We start from the raw sequence: 23,151 nt of genomic DNA, 5'->3' as shown, positions 1-23,151 counted from the left end.
GCATCCTGTAAAACTTGCTTTTTATTGAACCATAGTGGTCTAATTGTTACATGAGGTGTATACATTGACTTGAAATGAATTCAGATACATTAAAATATATTATTACACCTAAGGCATACATTTACTGTAGGTATGTATGGTTGTACTGCCAATTAGCTTGGTTACTGTGCATTTATTATTGACCAAATTCATCTTTTTTTTTTCATTTTGCTTGTAAAATATTTCTTCAAAATACACAGTCAATTTCTGCGGAAAAAAAAGAAGCAATACTGCAAAAACCAAACAACATCTGAGACCGAAAATTAAAACAGAAAATTATAATTATAATCTGTCAACATTATAGTTCACAGAAACATATTACTCTGTAAAAAATTTATAGCGTTTAGAAAGTTCAGTGATCAGTGTTGTAAATTTGGGAAGGAGAGCACCCTTGAATAAAATGTTGCAGGTTCAGATCCCTCAGAAAAGTGTCTGCTAAATGTAGACATTATTGATTAGAAACAGATTTAAGTACATTATTGGTGACATTTATTCTATTTTTCTTTTAATACATTTCCTAAAACTGAAATATCTGACCACTACAACAGGAAGGAGAATTAGCAGTAACATTAAAGTCAAGAAAAACATAACAACATCAACAGAGTGGTAGGAGTACCAGGGCATTCTGTAGGACTCTGTACGGAGGTGAGCTGCTCCTTTGTGTCTCATGACAAACTCAATCCAGAAAATGGCAAAGTCCAAAGGTTTCATTGGCTGGTCCCTGTGCAGCTTGGAGAGTCTCTGCATGTTCACCCTGTAGGTGGGCTCATGCAACACTTCCTGTAAGACTTGGAGGAAATTATTATCCTTATCTACTGTGGCTATTGACATAATTTTTGCTGCTCCCCTTTTATTCAGACGAATCAGGTTGTCATATTGGTCAAAAAACAAAGGTAGGCCCACAACAGGAACTCCATGGTACATGGCCTCTTGAAGTCCATTTGTTCCTCCATGAGCAACAAACACCCTGGTCTTTGGATGTCCCAGAAGATCGTTCTGTGGCATCCAGTCCACTAGTAAGGTATTGTTGCCCAGAGTAGCTGGCCTCTCTCCTGTGTGCCTCCAGATCACCTTCTGGGGAAGTTGGGCAAAAGCAGCAGCAATCACTCTGGTTATGTCTTTTGGAAATTCACTGACAAAAGTCCCCAGAGACATTATAATGACTCCGTGCTCTCCCGAACTCTGAACAAACTCTTCCAGGTCTTGAGGAAGGGGCTTAGCAGGTTTACACTGGAACCCTCCCATGTAGATAACATTAGGCATGGTGGGACGAGGGAACTCAAACACAAAGTCAACTCTCATAAGCCAGAGGTCAGCCCCTTGGAGTAACTCATAAAAATTAACACCTGGATCAAAATACTTATCGCAAACAACTTGGTATTGAGGCAGGTACAAAAACCTTTGTTGAGCTTCCATAAGCAAAAATAAAAGGAAGTTCTTTACTCTTTCTGTGAAGGTCATTCTGTCTGTCATCCCAGAGCCCAGGAATGGGATATAGGATAAAGGAGATGGTGCAATGGTTAAATGTCCTTCTCTACTGACCACCCAACGGACATTGTAGACCAGGGGAAGCTGGAGATAGTGAGCCAACAGAATGCCTCCACCCCATGCTGGGTCCGTTAGGATCAGATCATACTGACTATCCTTGAGAGTGGTCATCAAGGCCTTGTCTTCAAACATGTTGCTTATCATTTCACAGGCAAATGCATTGCCTTTATACATGGCAGCAGTCATCTCCATTTGCACATTTATGAAGTTGAATGAGGAAACCTTTCCTCTTTCTATATCAAATAGTTTATTTAAGATTGGCTTGATAAAATCTTCATCGAATCCCTCAGTAACGGATACTGTCACAGAGTTGTAATAGGAAGACTGTTCTTTGATATACCAGCTTTTAGTGTTCCGGACCACCGTAATCTCATGACCACTAGAGTGCAGAGCCTGGATCATGATATCCATGTTGACCCAGTGGCTTCCCTCCAGAGGCACAACCAGAAGCTTCCCACCATGACAGGCTGGTAAGAGACCTACCAGACAGGTCGCCAGAAGAGAGGAGGCTATACTTGCTAACGAATAAAACATCTTTAACCTGTAAATTGACAGACATTGATGTAAACTTTTCATGTATCTGAAAGAAGTAAGTGATTAAAACACTACAAACATTGTTGGTTTAAAGGTATTTCAGCATGGGAAATTAATGAAATTGATCTTACATGAGCAGAAGTGAGACCTATTTTTGACTAGACAAATAATCTTTGACAATGTTACAGATACTTTATAATGGTGTAAAATGTCAACACATTCATAGAAAATGATAGTTAATTTAAAAATCTACAGCAATAGTCTGTTTGATTTCTGATCACAATATAAACTGCTTATCACAAGAGTTGAGTTACTTACACGTGAATATTTCATGGATGTCAAAGGATCCCAAACTCAGAAGTGCTGTCTGATTTTGAGTTGGTTTTGTTCTTATCTCACCACGGGTCATAGTCCATTAGGTCAGTAGAACAGTTAAACCTAAATATTGTATTGACTAAGTCAAGAAAGGCTTTCTGTACGGTAGTCAATACAATAGTTTGGTTAAAAATTATTTTTTACTTGTTCCACTGACCAAATGGACTATGACCTGTGGTGAGATAAGAACAAAACCAACTCAAAATCAAACAGCACTTCTGAGTTTGGGATCCTATTTCTGTGATCAGTTAGGATGTTAATCAGAATGATAAGAAAAATGCAATTAAGATATGTTGACTCTTATAAATATTAGAATAGTTTAAAGAGTTAACACTAACTGCCAACATACCAATACCCCCTTGAGACAAAGGCAGGAGATTCTTTACCCCTCATAAACACCTTGATAAAAATGATGGCGGTTCCAGGTATAAATTATAGTAATTTATATTCTTATCCTACACTCCCCATAATTTACGATATCTGTGTGAGAATTTGAGAGACTTAAAAATGTACAAAGCATATTGTTCCTACAATTTATCATGAAATTCAAAATAGACAAGAACAATCATCAGATCACTCTCATTCATACATAGTGTACCTGCATCCTGAACATCTGCATGGCCAAGGCTCTAGAAACTGCAAGCACAGTACATAACATACAGTATAGCACATATTTTGTTTATGTCTATCAACATATCTGTATTACACCAACCAAAACTCTGATATCAGAATTTTCAGAGCAGAAAATGTAATTAATTATATAAGACAGACTATATTATGAGCCAACAAAGCTAGTTGTGTATATGATTGACATTGTAAGAATGGCACTTTGTATCTTTGGCTCAATTTAAGTCTTACTTCCCACCAGAATGAGTAAAAAAAAAATGAACAATGAACAGAATGAAAAGCATTAATTACTGCTAACTGACTGAGACATGAGTAATAGGAGGTTAACTGATCACAAGAGAGTATATTACATATACACTTACTACTCTTCAAATCTGACACCTCACTGCTAATAGGAGTGACATAGACAGTACAGAAGCCTATTAGAGAATTACAAAATAAAACAAGGTAAGAGTAGTACAACATTGTTAATGCTCATACAATTATATACAGCATCATTTTTGTTTCTATATACACCCATTATGAATCATGAATGTGTTTCTCCTAAACTCCAGTTCAGTTAAAGTCAATGAAGAATGAAAAGGTGAGGTTTCACCTTCATATCAGCATTCTAAGTAGAACCATAGTGCAGTTTGCTCAAATATGTTGGTTTATGTGAGACCTTAGCCATTTCCTCCAGTGTGGTCGGGGACAATGATACTGGCCCACTTGTAGATGACCGGGATGAAAAGCAGAGCCGAGCCAAGGACTGACACCAGCAGAAAGGTCCACAGGAACACCCTGTCGAGAACTTGTGCCACAAACTTCCAGTCCTGTACCACCTGCATAAAAAGTCAAAAGTCAAATATGTTTTGAATTGTGTCACCCTGTATTTGAGTTCATACTCAGGAGTATCAAGACTTGCAATTACATTTGTTGATCTGAAGATGGAGTCAAGTTCAGAATATGTCAGCTCAAAGACAGAAAACAATTATGGCCATTTTGTTATGCAACAAAGAGAAAATGCTATGGATTTCTGAAATGCCCTCTGTGACATGCTTGCGTGTAAAAAGGGCTATACAAATATATTTGATTTGATTTGAAAAATGATAAACTGACTTGTTACCAGAACAAAAAGGTGTTGATTTCTCTAATGTCAGCAAAGCGCCTCACCTCTCTGACCTGGTTCTCCTTGACCACATGCATGGTGATATAACGAATAGAGTCCAGCGCTGCCTGCAGGTTATTCCTCGAGGACAAGGGATGGTTGTCATCTGGGTTGGTGCCCATCACCCCGACCCCGACCACTCTTCCTCCTCCTATCAGTCCCCCTCTAGAAGCCCCAGGGCAGGCATAGCGGTCCACGTGGCTACGCATGCATAGCAGCTTGGGCAGCCGATGCAGAAAAACGCGCCGCACCCAGGGCGCCATCCCGTGATGGGTGGAGGGAGAGCGGTGGTGGATGTTGATGGCGAAGACGGTGATGACGATGGAGAGGGTGACGAAAATCATGGTGAAGACCAGGTACTCTCCGATGAGGGGAATCACCTTGGAGGAGGAGGGGATGATCTCTTCGATGACCAGCAGGAAAACGGTGAGGGAGACGAGCACAGAGGTGCAGAGGGAGATCTTCTCCCCGCCGTTGGAGGGGAGGTAGAAGACCAGGATGGTGAGGAAGGACAGGCCAATGCAGGGGATGATGAGGAAGAGGGTGTAGAAGAGTGGCAGTCTGCGGATGATGAAGGAGTACGTGATGAAAGGGTAGGAGCTGCTGTCATGTGTCCTAAAACTACGACTGCCGGTGGCTTTCACAATCTCCCATTCGCCATTGTCAAAGTAGTCCCGCTTGTCCACATGGAAGTCCTCCAGGAGGATGTCCACCTAGGATCATCAAGGATAAACTTAATCATAAATATGTCTACTTCAAATATGTAATAATAAATAAACAATGATTATCAGTCAATAATTGTGGACTGTCGATCTAGTCAGTACAGTGTCGAACACCTGAGAGCCATCGTAGGTCCAAGAGCCAAACTTCATGGAGCAGTTCTGGAGGTCAAAGGGGAAAAAGGTGACATCTATGGTACAGGCTGACTTGTAATTGGCTGGTGGTGTCCATACAATGGTTCCATCATATCTGACCACAGCCTTGGTAACAGTGCCCTCAAAGCGACCATCTGCACTGCAAGAGGAAACAAATCAATACATGTTAAATACATGTATCAATCTATATCAAAACACCCAAATAATTTGATTTTTGATTTGCTTGTGTTCATCATCGGTAACATTAAGATGCAGCAACACCAGATATCTGTTTATGCTGATCAATGAAAACCTTTTGTTCCATACTGTTTGGCATGCATATCATGTCACTTACTTGTCATAGAGTACAATGTCAGGGATCCAGATGGAGTTGGAGGGAACTCTGATGCTTGTGATGCCCATGTAGTCTTCAGGCTTCCAGCGCAACTTCATGTCCACCCACTCCTGGACACAGAAAAAAGGTACCAACCAGCTCCTTTAGTTTTCAATGTCAACTATGTCATTTGACATGAGAGCATTTGACAGGACTCCTGTGTGAAAGAGATCGAGTAGCCTCAATCATTTTCACATAGATGAAAAAATTCTGACAGCAGTTGCTGTATAGACGGAGAGAACAGAGGCCCTACACCCTCATTGCTTTGCCCTTTAACAGGCCAGCTGTGATGGATAGATGTGGCCATGGTTGCTGCTGGTCCCCTCTCTCTCTCTTCTCTCTCTCTCTCTCTCTCTCGCCTCATTTGCATCGTGCTGTTTGTCACTGTGGCAGGCAACATGTACCCTGCAGACTCTGGTCTGGCAGCCCCAAACCGAGGATTAAGTTGTTGGGGGGGGGGGGGGGGGGCATAGGAGAGGGCTGTGGGCAGGTGATTTAAATGCTGTGAGCTTCCTTTAAAATACCAGCTAGTAGAGTAGAGACTGAGTGAATTGGGATTAAATAGTGTTGCCTCGATGATTGACTAATAACTGGACTCAATGCCCTGCTTCTGTATGTGGTGTAGTAAAATATGTTTGGCTCGTGTTCTAACCATGTTGCGTAATACTTTCCTGTTTCATCCACACATTGGTTGTCATTAGCTGGTTCTTTTCATCCTGTGTGGTAAAGCAAACACACTGTCATGCCAATGCTTAGTTCGAATAAACATGAACATGAATATTTGTTTTGGACCATTAGCTCAAAGAGCCTTAGATCTTAAGCCTCTACAGTCTGAGCTTGCGCAAGAAGGTGGAACGTAAGGGAGATACCCTTCCCAAAACTTTTAACGAGACAACGTCCTGGACAATTTTGGAATTCCTGTCGGATGCATTCTTTAGGTCTCAAAAAGAAGACAATGTCCGGTTAAAAGAAGACGTCTAGTCACCCCCGTTTAACACATAAGCCACACCACTGTATACCTGTATGACATTCGTCCTCTGTCTGCACTCACCACATCTACTAGCTGGGAGATTGCTAGTCCAAATTTGACCCGCACCGTTCCATTGAGATATTCCACTGGTCTCACCCATTTCTGGTAGTTTCTGAAGAGGTGCTTGAACAACTTGTCTTCTGTTTTGGCATAAGAAGACAACTTGGGGATTCCTAAAGTAGATTGGAAACCACAGAGAACGCTTGGATTTAACCATAAAGATAAAATAATGTTAGCATGGTAAGAACTAGCACGCGGAGGGGGGGGGGGGGCGGGGGTACGTGCTGGTTCAGGGGGTACGTACATGCGTACTGATTGGGCCGGAAGGAGGGGGGGCACCTCCCTGAAATGAGTCTCCGCAGGCTGGGATGTCTGCCAATCTTTACAAGGCTGATTCCTGTTAGATATTTTGATTGCTCCCTTGCTGTAAACCCTGTCGGCCCCTCTGACCTTCCAACTGAATTAGCCTCTTAGAGTTTCCAGTCTGGATAATGCAAAGGGGAGCCAAACGAGGTTTACTCTTCATAACTACATCACAGATGGACCTGACCTGGTGGCACACGGGATTCATGTGTCTGTCAGTGGAGGGGTTCAATGTCTTTTATTAAGGGCTCTGTCACATGCTCCATATATTAGGTGCAGTATTTCCTATTTCCATAAGATGCTTATGAGTGTTTTTTTAAATGGAAGTCGTCAATTCTCCTAGGGGATGATAGAGTCTGAGCAGGGCTGACCACAGCAGACGACCCAGTCATCTTCTCAGGATTGGGATCAATATGAATGTCCGTGCGCTACTAGCCCCGACAACAGCAGATTTATCATCCTCACACCTCTCCCACGGTGAGCTGCCGTGGAACCTGCACAATTTACTGCTGACTTACCTCCTCTTGTTAATTTTTTATTTCAACTTTAGTGTAAATCGCGGCAATACAGCATTCTCCATTTAGCAGCATAAGTATGTCCCAATTACGTAAACTGCTCACGGCACACAGGGGGTATAAGCTAGAGTGATGCAGTATTGGTCTCAATAAATATGAATATACATAGATTGGTCACTTTCAATTGATCAGGCTTATCGTTAACTATCTGTGGTCCCACTATCACATCCTAACTATAACATCTTCCAGTCCGTCACCCGTGCCCTGCCTCAACCAATCCTCTCATCTGTCTAAGTGGATCTAAACTAGATTGACCACACTCATTCAGAGTGTGACAGCGTCCCCCGAAGCACGGGATGAAGTTGGTCTTGGTTATCCTCTGTGGCTCCAGGGGGGAGGGACCACCTGTTGCAGAGGACTTACCCAATGGGTGGCAGAGGTGGGAGCAGCACAGCAAGAGAGAGAGCGTGGTGGCAGCCTCCCCTGCCCTCTGCATGGTATCACAGCTGGCACCAGATCCACAAAGCCAGGGGGCACTCCCTCAGGCAACCAGAACCATCACAGAGCTCCCACCTTAAACAGACAGACGGACACAAAGCATCCACACTGAGGTAGAATTCCCTTTCTGGACTCGTACACAAAAAACTGTCTTTTTTGGTGCAAACATGCATGGCTAAGCCTCCTTCATACAGCACATTATTGACACATTTTTCTCAGCTATGGATGCAGGCTTACTCCGATAAATTCTGTATTTTTGAAGTAAACAGAATCAAATTCACAACCTGGAATACAAGCATGCCCACAGCCTTCACCTTACCGAGAACACACAGACAGAATCCAAATATAAACATGCTGAACACGGCCCTGTTCTTTGTCTTTCCTTTTTGTGAGCAACAGTATTGAATCTAACCTGTCTAGAGCCTGTGGATAAAGTCTGTATTGTCAGGCAGGCAGACAGCGGTATTCCTCCATTCCACGCAGGTCCGCTCCCCTACCTCAGCCAGACAGACGCTGCTTGATTCCCTGCTCTAAAAGAGCGGCAGGCAGCACACACTCTCCTCCTCCTCCCTACACTTTCTCCACTCTCCTCCTCCCTCCACCTTTTCCATTTTTCTCAGCCCCCCCCCCCCCCCACACACACACACACACTCTCCCAGGAGAGTTTGATTGCTAATCACCTTCGAAATGCTCCCCAACTCCCAGCACCCAGTCTCGCCACCGCCCAGAGAACACACCGATAATGAGCCCCTTCCACAGCAATCCTCCCGCCACTGTCTACAGTACTGGGCTGTCGTCACTCCTTATTGTCCTCCATTGCTATTCCCAGCCGGTCGTAAGACACAACGCTGCCTCACCACTGCTGCTCGGTGGACTGCTGTTCAGATCCTGGAGACAGTAGATACAGGTGTGTGGTATGTGCTACATTTTTTACTGTGGCAACACACAGCATATGTGCATTCAACTGTTGCGGAAATTATCTCTCTTGTTTATGGTGGCAATACCTTCTGAACCTTTAGAATTGGAGACATCTCTGTGAAGAAAAAAATAAATCTCTCCCTGCTGATCCCTGGATCAGGGGTATTTGTGTGGGGACATGGTATTATGGTACTACCAGACACCCAATCCATCTCCCTCCCTTATCCCGTCCCTCCCTCCCTCCCTCTCTCCTCCTTCCATCCTTCTCCTGGGCACAGCATCTCCCCAGGGTAGGATGACGGTGACTGTTCATCCATTGTTCTGAGCTGTCCAAGCAGCATGAGACGTTAGCCTACTGCGCAGTGAATGAAGCCACCACACCTCTCTTTCCTTTGTTCTCTCATGTTGTACACCGGTGTATGCCTCAGAGGCACAACAAGCTATAAAATAAACCCTCAACACATTTTAATGGCTTTTCTTTTCTGTGCACACGTGTGAAGTTTTCTTAAAGATGATTGGTTTAATCACTACCAACTGTCTCAACATATGTCAGTCTAATTTATTGAGGTTTTGAAATGTGATGGATACAATATTTTAAGAACAATGTACAATTACATGTTTGTAGAGAAGTTTACCTCTGTAAATATCGTATAGAACAAAGAAAACCAGTAAAAAAGTGAAAAAAGGTGAGTTCAAGTTAAAGGTATAAGCTTATTAGCATCACAATATGTCAAACTGCACAATGGTATACATTTTGTGTCAAAACACTTTGCTGCAGATTGCTTCTTGCATTGTTTCTTTTTCTGCTATCAACTTCCGGAAAACGTTTCAACACTGCTTGCTTCATAGTTCTGAGGGGAAAGAGTGATGGTGATAGATCAAGATTTTTTGAAAGAACAAATGACGTTGGCGTATTTATATAGTGCATGTGTGCACAAAACTGTGTTTCTGCTAACGTAGGTATTTTTATCTAGGGTTTGAGGTTAGCTTCGTAACTGCGTACAAGAGTCTGTGGTTACATCTTGTCAAGTAATTTTAAGTATTACAGAAGAAATAGACACAGTGAGAAAAACATACCGAACATAGCCCACCTTTGAAATGCTGAACATCATCATCTTGTCCAGAACACATACGACATAACAAGTATTCAAAATAGACAGCCATAAAATACAAGTCTCACCATAGACCTGAACAACGACAAGTTCTCCAGTTGAGATCATGCTACTAACTTTGAGTTTTTCTTAGGTGTATATACAGCTGTAGTTGCCAGTCTTCTCGTTCGGAATCTTTATGGTTAAAATTGCATTTTCTCCGTTATGCACCTTCTTAATTTGCGTCTCAATTCCATTATTGGTAGTTGGTATGAACTGACACATTATTTCTTTGTTTATTTGAACAACAAATTGCCTCTCAGAGGACGTTACAGTTTTCGAAGTCTTAAGTCTAAGCTCGTGATTGTTCAAAGTAATGGTTACTTCTGATACATTGTTCTTTTGCCTTCCAAAAAATCTATACAGTATTTTCAGCTTTTCTGTCAAATATGGAGAATATTTCTGGAACACATGTTTAAATACAATCCTTGATATTTGGAAGAGTTCAGATATCAAACCCTGAAATTCTTTGCTGTCCTGATTGGTTAGTTTTAAAATTGACAGTGTTAGCTCCATGTACAGCATAGACTAGAAGAGACAGAAGAAGTGAGACCCCTTGTGACAGTTATTGGAAACATAACAGTATGTGTTGTGCTGCCAGAGAACATTCTAGACAGCGAGGAAGAAGGATCGAGTCTTTCATCAGAACAGTAACCAGCTACAGATAGTTTGATATGACAAAAAAAAACAAAAAACATAAATGTTACGTCACTATATGTATACAGAAAAATAATTCATGAATGAAAGCATAAAAACGACACAATATTTGATTTCAAAAAGCTCCTCTCATGAGAAAAAGAAAGTACTCTGTCCCAACATTTGCTAAGTGTGTACAGTAACAATATTTGCATTTACTGGCTGTGTTTGAAGTTATGGATCAAGCCAACAACCCAATAATTTAATCATAACGATATTGCATCCTTTATTTGCTAATGCACTATTGCTGCTCTGAACAGTATTTTAACTTACTTGGCACTGCATACGCAACTATGCTAGGCATTGTTTGAATCGCAGGCTCTGCGGATAAGGAGGGTATTTATTGTGAGGTTCATTACATGTGTATTTAAGTGTGTTTATTTTTGACTGTAGGTTGGATAACTAAATTATTTTGAAAATATGTTTCTTAATATATCCGAGGTCAAAAAAGTGTTGCCACAGTATATACAAATAAGTATCTGCCAGTAAAAGAGGTATGTGAACAATCGCATGCAAGATGCGAGAAAGATAATGTGTAGTTAGGAGAGAGACATTTTTTCTTGTACTTGATCTGCCAGTAATATTGCCAGAGCTGTATGGTAGCCTATGTATACTTCAAATCAAATCAAATCAAATGTATTTGTATAGCCCTTTTTACACGCAAGCATGTCACAGAGGGCTTCACATACGCCCATAGAACTGCCCCTCAACCAACCTAAACCCTCAAGACTTGGACTTCAAGACGGTCTACATACCTTCCTCATATATTGCATCCTGAAGGGCACAGAAACAAATCAACCAGTAAGAACATGCTAATGTTAATTTACATCTTAGAACTGTATAATACATGTGATTAGACAACGGTGTTGCCAGCAATTAGTCACAAACATATTTACTATTTTATTTTGAGCATACTTAAGAGCCGTAGCTTACCCTGACTTCATTGTAGAGAGGATTGTCCGAATCCAAGAAAATTAAATGCTTTGGTTATTTAACTCTGTTGATGAATTCTTTCATTTTTGTGTTGCATGTTGTAAGATTTGTAAAACATCTCCACCTACCTTCTATACTCTCAGAGTCAGAAAATTCATCCGAAGTGACCGGATGAGAACTGAAAAATAAACATTTCCATTTCAGACATGTTAGACAGACACACAGAGAAACAGTGAAAAATTGGAAACTTATTATGTGCAGTATCTATACATACCATTGCTCCTCTTCCATATTTGAAGCTACAGCTTACAAAATATATAGAGATAGAGACAGTAAATCTCAGAGTAATCAACCAAACTATATGGCCGTGAAGATTTACTATTAAAAGATAATATGTTACCATAAAAGTCTACTTCTGTGAATGGGAAATCTTCATTCACCACCACTTGTGTTCTAGGGGAAATATCCAATATAACCATTGAGGCACTCTCAGCATTTAACACTGTGAAATAACAACTTACCCTCCTCTGCACCACTGTAAAGCCCCTGTTAACGAAGGTATGAATGCAGTTTTGTTAACGCCCAGCTGTTTGTCTTGTCACAAATAAACATTCTCCAGGTGAAGGCCTACGGTAAATGGTCTGACCTTGTTTTGTGATGTGTAGGTATAGACAGAAGACCATTACTATCAGTAGGATTACACCAATGGTAAACAGAGTGCCCATGACAGGTTCCTTCCATACCACTGGAAAGGAAAGATGACGGTAAGTTGAGGGAGATGAGGATTTCAAAAAGGAATTCCGGCATCAAGTCACTTCATTTCAGATCTTACCTCTCTCCTTCACCTGAAGAAACACAGCAGTGCTTCCATGTAGCTCTGCTTCTTTTTTTGTCAGAGAGTCCATTAAGAGGAGCATACAGCTGTAGTTGCCACTGGCTGTGTTACTCAGAGCTCTAATGGTAAAAATGGCGTTCATCTTTTGAATGTCAAACACCTGCATCAGAACGATAGCTCCATTCTTGATGAGGTAACAATGAACAAAACTGCTGTTTGCTACTTTTTGGGGGTCTGAAATTCGACAGGTAAATTGCACATCATCTCCCTCTCTCACAATGGATGGACCTGTTACGAGGTCAGCAGGGATCAAAGTCTCTGGATATGGAGCAGAGCGGGAGAATGAGTTAGTACCGTCATATACAAACATACAATATATGTATCTACAAACATACATATTACTTGGTTTTGACCACAAACATTCAAAAGTCAACCAATTAAACAGACAAAAACTCCTGTATTCTAGATACTGTATGTTCAGGTCAAGAAATAATAAGTTGTAGAATAGAATGATAGAAAAAGTTCTTACCTATCACCGTGATGCCTATTAAATTGTCCCCTTCCCTTTTTATTTCAGAGGATAGAGATGTATTTTTAGAAAACATACAACTATAGTTGCCTTTCTGCTTGGTACTGACTCTAGTCAAAATAAATACAGTTTCATGTTCCTTATTCTGTTTCTTCTTATCAATTTCGATGCCGTCCTTAAATAAATAAACATATACCACTTGTGAAGTTTTCTTGAACCCAAATGTGCTGCAGGTTAATGAGATGTCACTTCCTGCTCTACATTGAGACGTTGGGCCATAGATCTTTGCTGGACCAAATTCTGGCATTAAAAAAAGAAAGATGAACATTAAGGAATCATTATCTCACTGTACAGGCTTTAAAGTTTAACAAATTAACTGAAAATGCCTACTGTAATGTTGATTTCTACCAACTGAATTGAAACAATAATTAACTGACCTTCATTCTGCGATGTAACCTCTTTTGCAAAAGTGCCTTTGATGGGAAACACATTTAAACTGATTCAAATTATCCTCAAAACCAATTTTAACAAGCGAGTCAATTATAGCAATCAAACTGTTCCTCATATATGTGGTTGTCAATAATATACTCACACAAGAAGATGATGAAGATTCTCATTGTTACTCGAATGCTTTGGGTTTTCATTAGCTAGCTAATACATTAGTGGTATCGGCTGGTGTAAAACAAGTGCAGGTGGATTTACTGTTAGATGCTACTCATTCTAACCAATGTTTATAAAGGTCACGGTGATATTAAGGGTGGAGCTTTGGTATTAGAAACCAAACAACAGACAAATAGTTCAGACACCCTAACCTTAGTCAAGGCCTGGGAAGTACCTACTTCTATTTCTGTAAGACCCTCAAACCACAGTCTGTGCTACTTGCCTCTGTTTACGTAAAAAGCCCCTACTCAAGACCATGTTTTAACTTAACATGATTCTGCAAATGAGCTCAGTTAGATTTATTTAGCCAAGTAATTCGTTAAATCAAATGTGGTTTGTTTCATGCAATATTTGTGAGTGTGAGAGCGGAACACTGTCAGCAGTTAATACATGTTAACGTCAAAACAGAAGAGCTCTTGTTGTAAAATTATGTCACTTTTAGCTCTAATTGCTCATTTCTTTTTTTTGAAAGACCACATTTATCCAATAGGCAAGACAATAGGACCCATTGGCTATATACATGTGGCCAATCAAAAAAATTCTTATTTGCAAATGTGTTTTTTTGAGAGCTAAATGTGATGTTGTAATTTAAACCACCTCTTACAGAGTTATTAACATAACTCCCAACACCCTTGTCTATCATTAACCCTTTTATGCCAGACGAAAGCATCGTTAACAAACTCAACGCTTTTAAATTACAGACACATTCCGTAGAGTACTCCTTCAGAATAGATGTTAACATCAACCACAGCAAAAGGCAAGAGAAATGTGGTCTGGTGAGATGAGGAGCAGAACCTGGCCTAATGATGTACATTATCACCAGGTCTCCATATTGACTGTGATGTAATAACCTGAGGCTCGGTGTTCAGAGGATGTAGCAGTGTCATAACCAGGCCCTTCTCTGCCTGGCCTGCTGTCTGATCATCCCATCTACATCATCCCTGCGTCGTCTTATGTGCTTCATTACAAGGAGACATACAGATCTCTGCATGATGCAAGGAGTTTTCCAGAAAATGACATTGACGCTCAATCGACTCTAGAGGTGACTGCAGAGAAGAATAGTTATTTTTAAAAGGGATGTGCTAAAAGGACAAGGAGTGCAATTATCACACAATACGATCTTTGGTTAAAGGATAACCTATTTGGTTTCTTAACTGTATGTATGGAAAAACATGTTGCTTTCACTGAGTTGTAGTTTTAAATATTAGCCACAAGACGGCACAATTTGCACTATAATATAAACACAAATGGTATAAAACCAACCATTATTGTAGACCACTGAACAGTAAAATGAGTGACTCACTGGGAACATACTGCAGCTGTTTTTTATGTTCATAATGTATGATCTTTATGAATACGTGTGTTTACCATGACTTGTTTGTGAGCATAACAAGGCGAGAGAACAGAAAGACATCATCTATATTATGTTCACGGAACTGAATCACCATGAATATTTAACACTATAATTAAATCTTCCAACATAACATCGCCATCTAAGTGCTAAATCACTCATTGTTTCCCAAAATTGCTCCAAAGTACCTATTAAAGGCTTTCAGAAATCCTTGTGAGCTGTTAGTAAGTCCATGTATGTTGTCCTCTCGTCAGTTTGGGGCTCTGTGTTGTTTAAGAAGCAGAAGCATGGATCTCTGTGTAACTATCACAATGAGATGTAAACAAAGCATCACAGCAGGATATTGGGTGTGCTGTCCAGTGGTTGCCGCGGTAAAAACAGTGTTCCAACCACGGAGAAGGTCACTACCCCATTTTAGCAAATCAACACATTTCGATGGAGAGAAAAGACAGTGAACAGCTGGCTGGAGCTCACATCCACATGTGTCGTCTCCTTCCTCCATGTTGCCCTGTCTGTCGGCTTCAGTGAGGAATGTCCATGATGTCGTTTGAACCTTGTATAGTGTAAACCTGTGCATGGCGTGGTTCTAATAGCTGAATCTTAGTGTGTGTGTTCTAGTGTGGGGTGTGTGCGTGTGTGTGGGGGGGGTGGTGTCACAAGTCCCCTGCCAACAGGAGGGGTTGGAGGAAGAGGCCTGCTGTTCCCAGGATACACACAAGGACAAAAACCCACAGGAAGATTCTATCGATCACCATGGCAACATACTTCCAGTCGTCCTGTACCTGGAAGACAAGACAGAGAAAACACCGTTAAGTGAATGTGACACAAAATTCGACCTTCAATCCTTCAGGCTGTACCCCAACCCTAAAAACAGTTCACTGTGGCTTTAATCTTAACTCTGACCTTGCAACCACACCTCACCCTATCCTCGTTGTTGGTAAGAGTTAGGGTTAGCCGTAACCCAACCCTAACCCTAACCCCACTCACCTCCTTGGCTTTGTTCTGCAGCTTCATGTTCTCTGCTATGTACTTGACACTTTCGATGGCCTCCCTGATCTCTGGAGACAGCGGGTACAGAGGCACGAGTCCACCATCCAGAGACTCGGAGCTGGAGCAGGGGCTGCACCCTCCTCCCACCCCGGCGGACCCCCCTCCGCTGAGGGCCCCCACGCTGCCCAGGCCCCCTGTCCCTCCCCCGGGGTCTGCCGGGAGCTTGGTGCTCCTCTCGCCCCAGCAGCAGTTGCAGCGGCCCTCGCGGCACAGAAAGCCCGCCGGGCCCTGGACTGCTTCCCCTCCGAGGTCGTCAAGCTTCGTGTCGACGAAGAGGCGCTGCCGCGTCGCCAGGCTGGACACCACGCTGGAGGCCAGGGCCTGCGGCTTGTGCTGCTGCAGGGCGTGGAGCGCGCAGGGCCGGGAGGGCGGCAGCTGGGCAGCCCCCGGAGCCACCCTCTCCGGGTCCCTCTCCGGCCTGGTCATGAACATCACCCTGGGGAGCAGGCCCAGGAAGACGCTACGCACCCAGCAGGGCATGGTGTGGGTCTTGGGCGTGCGGTAGTGCACGTTCAGCACAAACACGGTGATGACGATGGAGAGCGTGACGAAGATCATGGTGAATAGGAGGTACTCGCCGATCAGAGGGATGACCAGGGACGTGGAGGGGATGGTCTCGGTGATGACCAGCAGGAACACGGTGAGGGAGAGGAGGACGGAGATGCACAGGGTGATCTTCTCCCCGCAGTCGGAGGGCAGGTAGAAGACCAGCACGGTGAGGAAGGAGATGAGCAGGCAGGGGATGATCATGTTGATGGTGTAGAAGAGAGGCAGGCGGCGGATATACAGAGAGTAGGTGATGTCCGTGTAGATTTCCTCGCAGCAGTTGTATTTGATGTCGTGCTTGTAACCCGGGGCGTCGATGATCACCCACTCGCCACTCTCCCAGAAGTCCCTGAGGTTGATGGTCGAGCCAATCAGAACCAAGTCGATCTTGGCCTTGTCGTAGGTCCAGGAACCAAACTTCATGGTGCAGTTCTGGTAGTCGAAGGGAAAGTAGGTGACGTCGATCTTGCAGGAGCTTTTGAAAATGGCTGGGGGGATCCAGGTCACGTCGCCATTGTAGCGAAGCAGAGCCTTGGTTTTGTCATCCACCTGGAAATCTCCCACTGCACTGTGGCAGAGAGAGAGGAAGATAGATAGAGGAAGAGAGAGCCAGAGAGAGAAAGAGAGCGAGAAAGGGCTATGGTGGTGAATGAGTCACTGGAATGATACAGGAATTTATCAATTCAGATAGACTCAACCCACTTACTCCATTGAGGACATGCTATGGATGTATGCATGTATGTATACCTAGATGTCTTACATGAAAAAGAATGTCATATCAGATGTTGTGTGCTCTGTCCCGTCATTTATTACTTTGTACCGTTCAGAGATCTCTGTTCTCTGTGTACATATCATTATCATAATGCATGGATCAGTAAAGTAGTTCAGAGAACACTAGCATTTATCGATCCACTCACTTGTTGTACAGAACAATATCTGGTTTCCATATCCTGTTGGAAGGCACTCGGATAAACTCCACCCCTCCAAAGTTCTTGGGATCCCACCTCAGTTTGTAGTCGTTCCAAATCTATGGGGATGACACACGAGGGTACCCCCGATGCAATATGGATCGTTTACATCTTTCCCATTTGTGTGAATTGTGTCATAGATGAATTGCTGACAACCGGTTGAAGCAGAGATAAATAATGCACAGACGGAGAACAAACAAACAGCAAGATTTCTTATCGTTTTCTTCCAAGTCTGCTTCTCAATCAAAGAAAATCAAAGTTGGCAAGGAAATAACTTTCCCCCCTCAGACAAACACACTTGGTCTTAAGTGCAGTCCTGCTAAAGTCATCTGATCAAAACAAGCATGATTTGTGCTAATTTTGTCATATCCTCATAGACACAGTATCTATAGATTGGCTTCCATTTGATCAGTATCTACTCTGCTGGCATATGCAAGCTTTGGCTGCAGGTAAAACGTCTTCTAAAACGAACCATTATGTACTGTAGGATCCGTCTACTAAGGAGGGACCATGACAGGACTTTTTTCACGAGGCTGCAGAGACAGTGGTTTATAGTGTTTCATGAGCTGGCCAGTCAGTGTTGCTAACCCTCTGTCCAGGGCAACAGCTATTTATTATCCCAGGTCCCATAAAAGACACAGGAGTACAGTCTGTGACTAAAGAAAGCTATAAACATCTGACCTATTAGTCAACAGGAAGTGACACTGACAGGAGCTCCACAGGGATTGGCCAGGGACCATATTTTATGTCTGTTCCTTTTCTCTAAATAAAAAGGCCATAAATGTTCTACTAATTATCAATGACCTAACAAAAAATTAACTAATCCTTTCTGTTTAGCTTTTCCGTTCAGTGTTGTATTTGATTGGCTAAGCTAGGTTCCCTTTACTGGCCCACGTGGCTACTTCATCCCTGTACACATGTTGTTGAGCTATCGCATGTTGCTACCAGATGACAAAGTATCAAAGGTGAATGTGGCTTTAGCACCGACGTGCTCAAGGTTGTTCTCTGGGAGACGCAAAGACCTGTTCCAGTTCATTTCTCTCAGAACAGGCGATATACATCACGTATATCGCCATCATGCGATAAAATAAAAAAACACACCATGCAACATCAAATCCAGATCCTTATCTCCCCTTTCTGATGTAATCTCGGAATTGAAAGGCATGGTCACGGTAGGAAATATATCATCATCATACGATCATGTCCAATATATGTCCTCAGCATAAAATGAATACCAATATCTTTCAATGACACAAAAAAAGATAGAATTGACACTGTCAGTGCTCAGGTTAAACGAAAACCTTTCGCTGACCATGCATCGCTCTAGGATCAATGATCCTAAAAGGTTTTTGTGATGAATAATATAGGATACCAGACTAGGCAGTTAGAATCATTTAAGATGGTGAGCCTAGAGGGTGACCTTGTCCGTATGACATACAGGCAGAGAACAGGAGAGGGATGAGGAGTGGACTTACATGTCTCAGCCACAGGTTGGTCTCCATGATCTGGTTCACTTCATCCTGAGAACGAAGAAAAATGGATAAATAACAAAAAAACTGACAGACGACACAGAGACAATTTACTGTGGGGATCTTGAACCATATGAATGCTTCAGAGGTAAAAAGGGGGCCGCGCTGTCGTGAGCAATCATGTTCCATTTAGGATGGTTAGCGTGACGACAACGGACAGTCCAGGGTTCTGTCCCTGTGTTTTCTATGAAGGGGTTTTCTGAGAGGAGCTGTCGAGTTCTTCAGCCCACAGAACAGCACACAAGACAGATGGACACCCAATGTTTTGTAGGGTTTGTAGTGAACCTCAGCTCAACAGAGGCGTGGGATGAGGGGTACAGAAAGCTAGTTAGACAGACAGAGCAGGCACCAGCATTGACTACCTGGTGAATGAAAAAGGGACAAGTCTGGGTTACTTGGAGCGTGAGTGAATCAATCTCATGACCCAGTGCATATAATTAACCATTCATGTGGGTCTGGACTCCCGGCAGACTTTCCAGGGACTGCAGACCCCAGTGGAAGCTGCTGCTGATCTGCACAGGTATTTTTCGGACTGCCTGGGGCAACAGACTCGACCACGGTTCCCACTGTCTGGCTCTCCCTCCAGGTAGCCCGCACACCCATGAACCACCTGTGCCTTGGAGACTCCTGGGGTGTTGGGTCTGATGACCAAGTCGCCCCATATGATAGCCTATCGGCGTTTAAAAGGAGCTCATTGTCACACTACAATGTCTGTAGGCAGAGGAATCCCAGACTGGTGATTTCAAGTGGGGGTTTTCAAGTGTGAGGCGTGGGGAGGAAATAACGGCCATCCATCAACAAAGGGAACCTTGCTTTGCTCGATCAGCAAAGCTTAAAAGAACATTAGAAATCCTCTTCATCCCTCTCTGTCATGTTCAGCTGTGGGTGATCCTGGATCGGAGGCCAGTTTTTCTTGAAAGAAAATCTACTTCAGGGTTATTTACTGAGGAGGGATGGATACACAGTGGCTAGTCCTTAATTGTTTTTTTTTGTTTGTTTGCCAGTGAACCCAAGCAATAGTATCTTGAGTAATTTAGTTGGCTACTGTTTTGTAAGAATCATCAGTATCTTGAATAGCTCCATGCTCTGCTCACTCATCTCCCAGACTACAAATGGAGGATGGTCTATGCTAAAGCTTGGTTGTGTCCATCATGGTGGTCATCTTTCATGTCCTTGCATACAGTAACACAGGGAGCTGGTTAACGCTCACAAAGATAAAAACGGATATGACTTCAGCCTGAATATTAAGATCCTGCAATAGAAAGGGCAGGCACTATCGTGGGTCTAATAAATCTGTTAATTTGTGAACGAAGCGTTCTTCCTCTCTCCTAAGAGCATCCTTTTTTGTTTAATGAAAGCCGTCTATTCGGGGGCCGGTCGGAAGCAGCTGCCTCTGTCCTCAGCCAATCTCCTCACGGCCTGCCCCAGCCAAAACATGGCATTAAAACAAGGAGCGCTCATTTGAAGTGGCAGTAATTGAACACTGGGGGCTAGCTGGAGGAAGAGAGAAGAACTCAGAGAGCTGACATTTCACATCTCCTCTTGGCTTGTCACACACCCACATGGCCATGCTCTGTGATGCCACACACACAGCCCTCGTCTGTGACTCCAAGCTCTACCGGGTTCAGCCTCGGGCTCCTAGGGAGTGTTGCTGGTGACGTCTTTGAAGAACACAGACACATGAAGGGAGTATCTCAGGTGTGCCTCGACGCGCTCCAGGGTCTCCTCTATCCTCACTTTTGTCTCTTTTCTGAGATCAGGTAGTCTGCTCCCCTCCCTACTATCCACATTCAGGATCGAACCGCGTGGGCTTTCGCCATCATAAATCAATGCGTGTTCCTTTTCACAGAATTCCGAGAGGCTCTGCTTCTAATACGTTATTTATGGAAAGATTTGTTTCATCCTACCTTGTGTCCCTCTGCTCTCTCTGAGATTGGCAATTCTATCTTGGTGTACCGTGGAATGCATTGACATCCCATACAAGCAGTGTACAAAAGCACACACACATACCTACACACCCACACACACACACACACAAATGTACACACACACACACACACTTACTCCGTTACTCACCACTTTGACCAGCTGGGACATGGACACTTCAAACTGGACCACCACTGGGTCAGACACATTCTCCACTGGCCGTATGTACTGATTGTAGCTGGAGAATATCACAGAGAACAATCTGTGCTCTGCTTCTGAACAGGTGCCACCTGAGTTATAGAGGTCCGAGTTAGAAACATGCCATAGGAGGTTGATAGTGAGGGTAGTTTTGTGTTAATTCGATTGTTATGTTCAGTATTCTCACTAATCCTTTTGTGAAGGCTTAATAACTCATTCTCTTCACTGCCAATGTCGACTAGTAGTCACAGATTAGTCACACGTTAACTTTAAATCTACGATTTCTGATTTAGTCTCACAAGCCTTGTTTTGCCCAAAATCGATCTAATTATTTATTTGAAGGTTAGATTTCAAACTCAAATTAAATACCAATTAGCGCAGCTACAGCAACAAAGTACATTTAAAATACAATGTTTGAATGAATGTCGTTACAACAAATGTGAGCAACGTGGCTTTCCATTTAACACTGGATGAGAACATCCATCAGAAAGTGCCAATTTACAAGCCTTTAACCTGCTTTGACACGTCCGTGCGGAGCTCGAGTCCCCAAGATACTCAAAATCCACAGAATGTTAACAGGAAAACACAAACTGACTACATCAAGTATTTAGTTATTTTATTGATACTTTAGTAGGCTTTCAACAATGCTAAGACAACATTTCACAATATTCTAGAAGATTATGATTATCTCACATGCGTGTAAAATTGTCAACCTGTTGGTTTGATAGGCTACAGCTTTTTGTTTAGGGATTTTTACAATTCCTTGAATTCATTCGATTTGGTTTCATTCAAACGCAACAAGTAGCTCAGTCGAATAATGCATTGATCGACTTGCAATAGCATACATTGTCTCACAAAAACTGTAGCCCACTTACCAGACAGAAGAAAGAAAACGTAGAAACAAGTTTGGACAAAGAGGGAAAAGTGAGAGCTCATGGTGAGGAGACAACGAAAATAATCCAGGGTTCATTTGGTAGAGGAAGTTTTAAAAATAAACCAGAATAAGAGAAATATAGCCTGCAACAGTGAAAGCGCTTGCAAGCTAAAGATGCACGGAAGTAATGTAGCCTACTGCTTGAGCGAGAGAAAGGGTAGAGGGAGGGTGGGTGGGCGACAAGGTTAGTCAATCAATGAGAATGATGGCAGACGCTGTCGTAGGCTAACCCCCCACCTGCAATCTCAGTAAAAGGAGTAACAAAATTGTTTATGAGATTTAGGTCTAGATAAAGGTTTAGATTTGGGTCATGTAAAAAAAAAAGTCTTAGTTTTAATTTCTGATCATTTTAGATGCAGTTTATCTTCCCAGTCGATAACCAATCGTTTTTTCTATTAGGGTGCGGTTTAAGAGTCCTCAATCAAATGTCTTATTTTAACCACATATATGTAGCCATTCCTTAAAAATAAAATGAGCTTGATTGCGTGAAAAAGGTTTGACTAATTTGAAAGACAGCAAACATGAAGAACATAACTGGATTGTTTCCATCACAGCGGTATCCGCGGCACCACTGTGTTACTCCAGCATTATAGCAGCGTCCAACTCTGGGGGGGGGGGGGGGGGATGCTGATGACAAGGAGTTTGTTCAACTTAATTATAACCTCACCTGACCTGTTTGCAAAGTGACCATGTGTAAGGCGGGAACAACTAACCCCCACCATCAAGTGTTTAGACTTCATCAGCAAAAACATGAACACCACCATCAATATCTAAAATATGCAGGACAGGGGGGCATAAGGACCAGGATTGAGAACCACTGCCCTAAGCGATGGTTGGCGACGTACAGAGTTCTAATGTTTAGTAATAAACCTCCAGGCCCAATGATCCTGCATATCTCTAGAACAGAGTTTGCCTTGTCATTAGAATCTGAAGTGACAGGAAACCAATCTGACAAAAGTGGCCCTGGCAGTTCATCAATGAAAATATTTCTTCTTATTTGACA

At 42.6% G+C, this 23,151-nt stretch overlaps 2 protein-coding genes and 1 pseudogene across 3 annotated transcripts; all 3 read right to left on the bottom strand.

Annotated features, from left to right (window-relative positions):
* Nucleotides 1-505: 505 nt before the first annotated feature.
* Nucleotides 506-2,471, bottom strand: LOC146246657 (UDP-glucuronosyltransferase 2C1 pseudogene; annotated as a pseudogene). Its single transcript, XR_014732224.1, has 2 exons — nt 2,440-2,471; nt 506-2,128 (listed from the first exon to the last, which is right to left on the bottom strand). The product of XR_014732224.1 is annotated as a UDP-glucuronosyltransferase 2C1 pseudogene (transcript).
* Nucleotides 2,472-3,015: 544 nt separating this feature from the next.
* chrna5 (cholinergic receptor, nicotinic, alpha 5) lies at nt 3,016-7,993 on the bottom strand. Its single transcript, XM_084681654.1, has 7 exons — nt 7,850-7,993; nt 6,570-6,721; nt 6,193-6,234; nt 5,480-5,592; nt 5,107-5,284; nt 4,276-4,983; nt 3,016-3,944 (listed from the first exon to the last, which is right to left on the bottom strand). The coding sequence occupies exons 1-7, from the start codon at nt 7,920-7,922 to the stop codon at nt 3,786-3,788; spliced, it is 1,425 nt and encodes a 474-aa protein (XP_084537780.1). The 5' UTR covers nt 7,923-7,993; the 3' UTR covers nt 3,016-3,785.
* A 6,319-nt stretch (nt 7,994-14,312) lies between these two features.
* chrna3 (cholinergic receptor, nicotinic, alpha 3) lies at nt 14,313-22,256 on the bottom strand. Its single transcript, XM_084682242.1, has 6 exons — nt 22,090-22,256; nt 21,167-21,306; nt 19,037-19,081; nt 17,511-17,620; nt 15,985-17,161; nt 14,313-15,779 (listed from the first exon to the last, which is right to left on the bottom strand). The coding sequence occupies exons 1-6, from the start codon at nt 22,148-22,150 to the stop codon at nt 15,651-15,653; spliced, it is 1,662 nt and encodes a 553-aa protein (XP_084538368.1). The 5' UTR covers nt 22,151-22,256; the 3' UTR covers nt 14,313-15,650.
* Between the last annotated feature and the right edge of the window lie 895 nt (nt 22,257-23,151).

Source organism: Hypomesus nipponensis, chromosome 19 (assembly GCF_054491055.1).
Source record: "Hypomesus nipponensis isolate SF chromosome 19, ASM5449105v1, whole genome shotgun sequence".
In the NCBI taxonomy this organism is placed as follows: Eukaryota; Metazoa; Chordata; class Actinopteri; order Osmeriformes; family Osmeridae; genus Hypomesus; species Hypomesus nipponensis.
This window is presented reverse-complemented; position numbering and strand designations above follow the sequence as displayed.

Bases quoted from the DNA above. Each gene is read 5' to 3' on its own strand.
- chrna5 (XM_084681654.1), bottom strand. From the start codon at position 7,922: ATGCAGAGGGCAGGGGAGGCTGCCACCACGCTCTCTCTCTTGCTGTGC. The intron at 6,235-6,569 runs GTGAGTGCAGAC...TTTACCACACAG, and splicing joins TCTCCCAGCTAGTAGATGTG to GATGAAAAGAACCAGCTAAT. The intron at 4,984-5,106 runs GTGTTCGACACT...TGATGATCCTAG, and splicing joins GGACCTACGATGGCTCTCAG to GTGGACATCCTCCTGGAGGA.
- chrna3 (XM_084682242.1), bottom strand. From the start codon at position 22,150: ATGAGCTCTCACTTTTCCCTCTTTGTCCAAACTTGTTTCTACGTTTTC. The intron at 19,082-21,166 runs GTGAGTAACGGA...CTTCGTTCTCAG, and splicing joins TGTCCCAGCTGGTCAAAGTG to GATGAAGTGAACCAGATCAT. The intron at 15,780-15,984 runs GTGAGTGGGGTT...CTTGTCTTCCAG, and splicing joins TGCAGAACAAAGCCAAGGAG to GTACAGGACGACTGGAAGTA.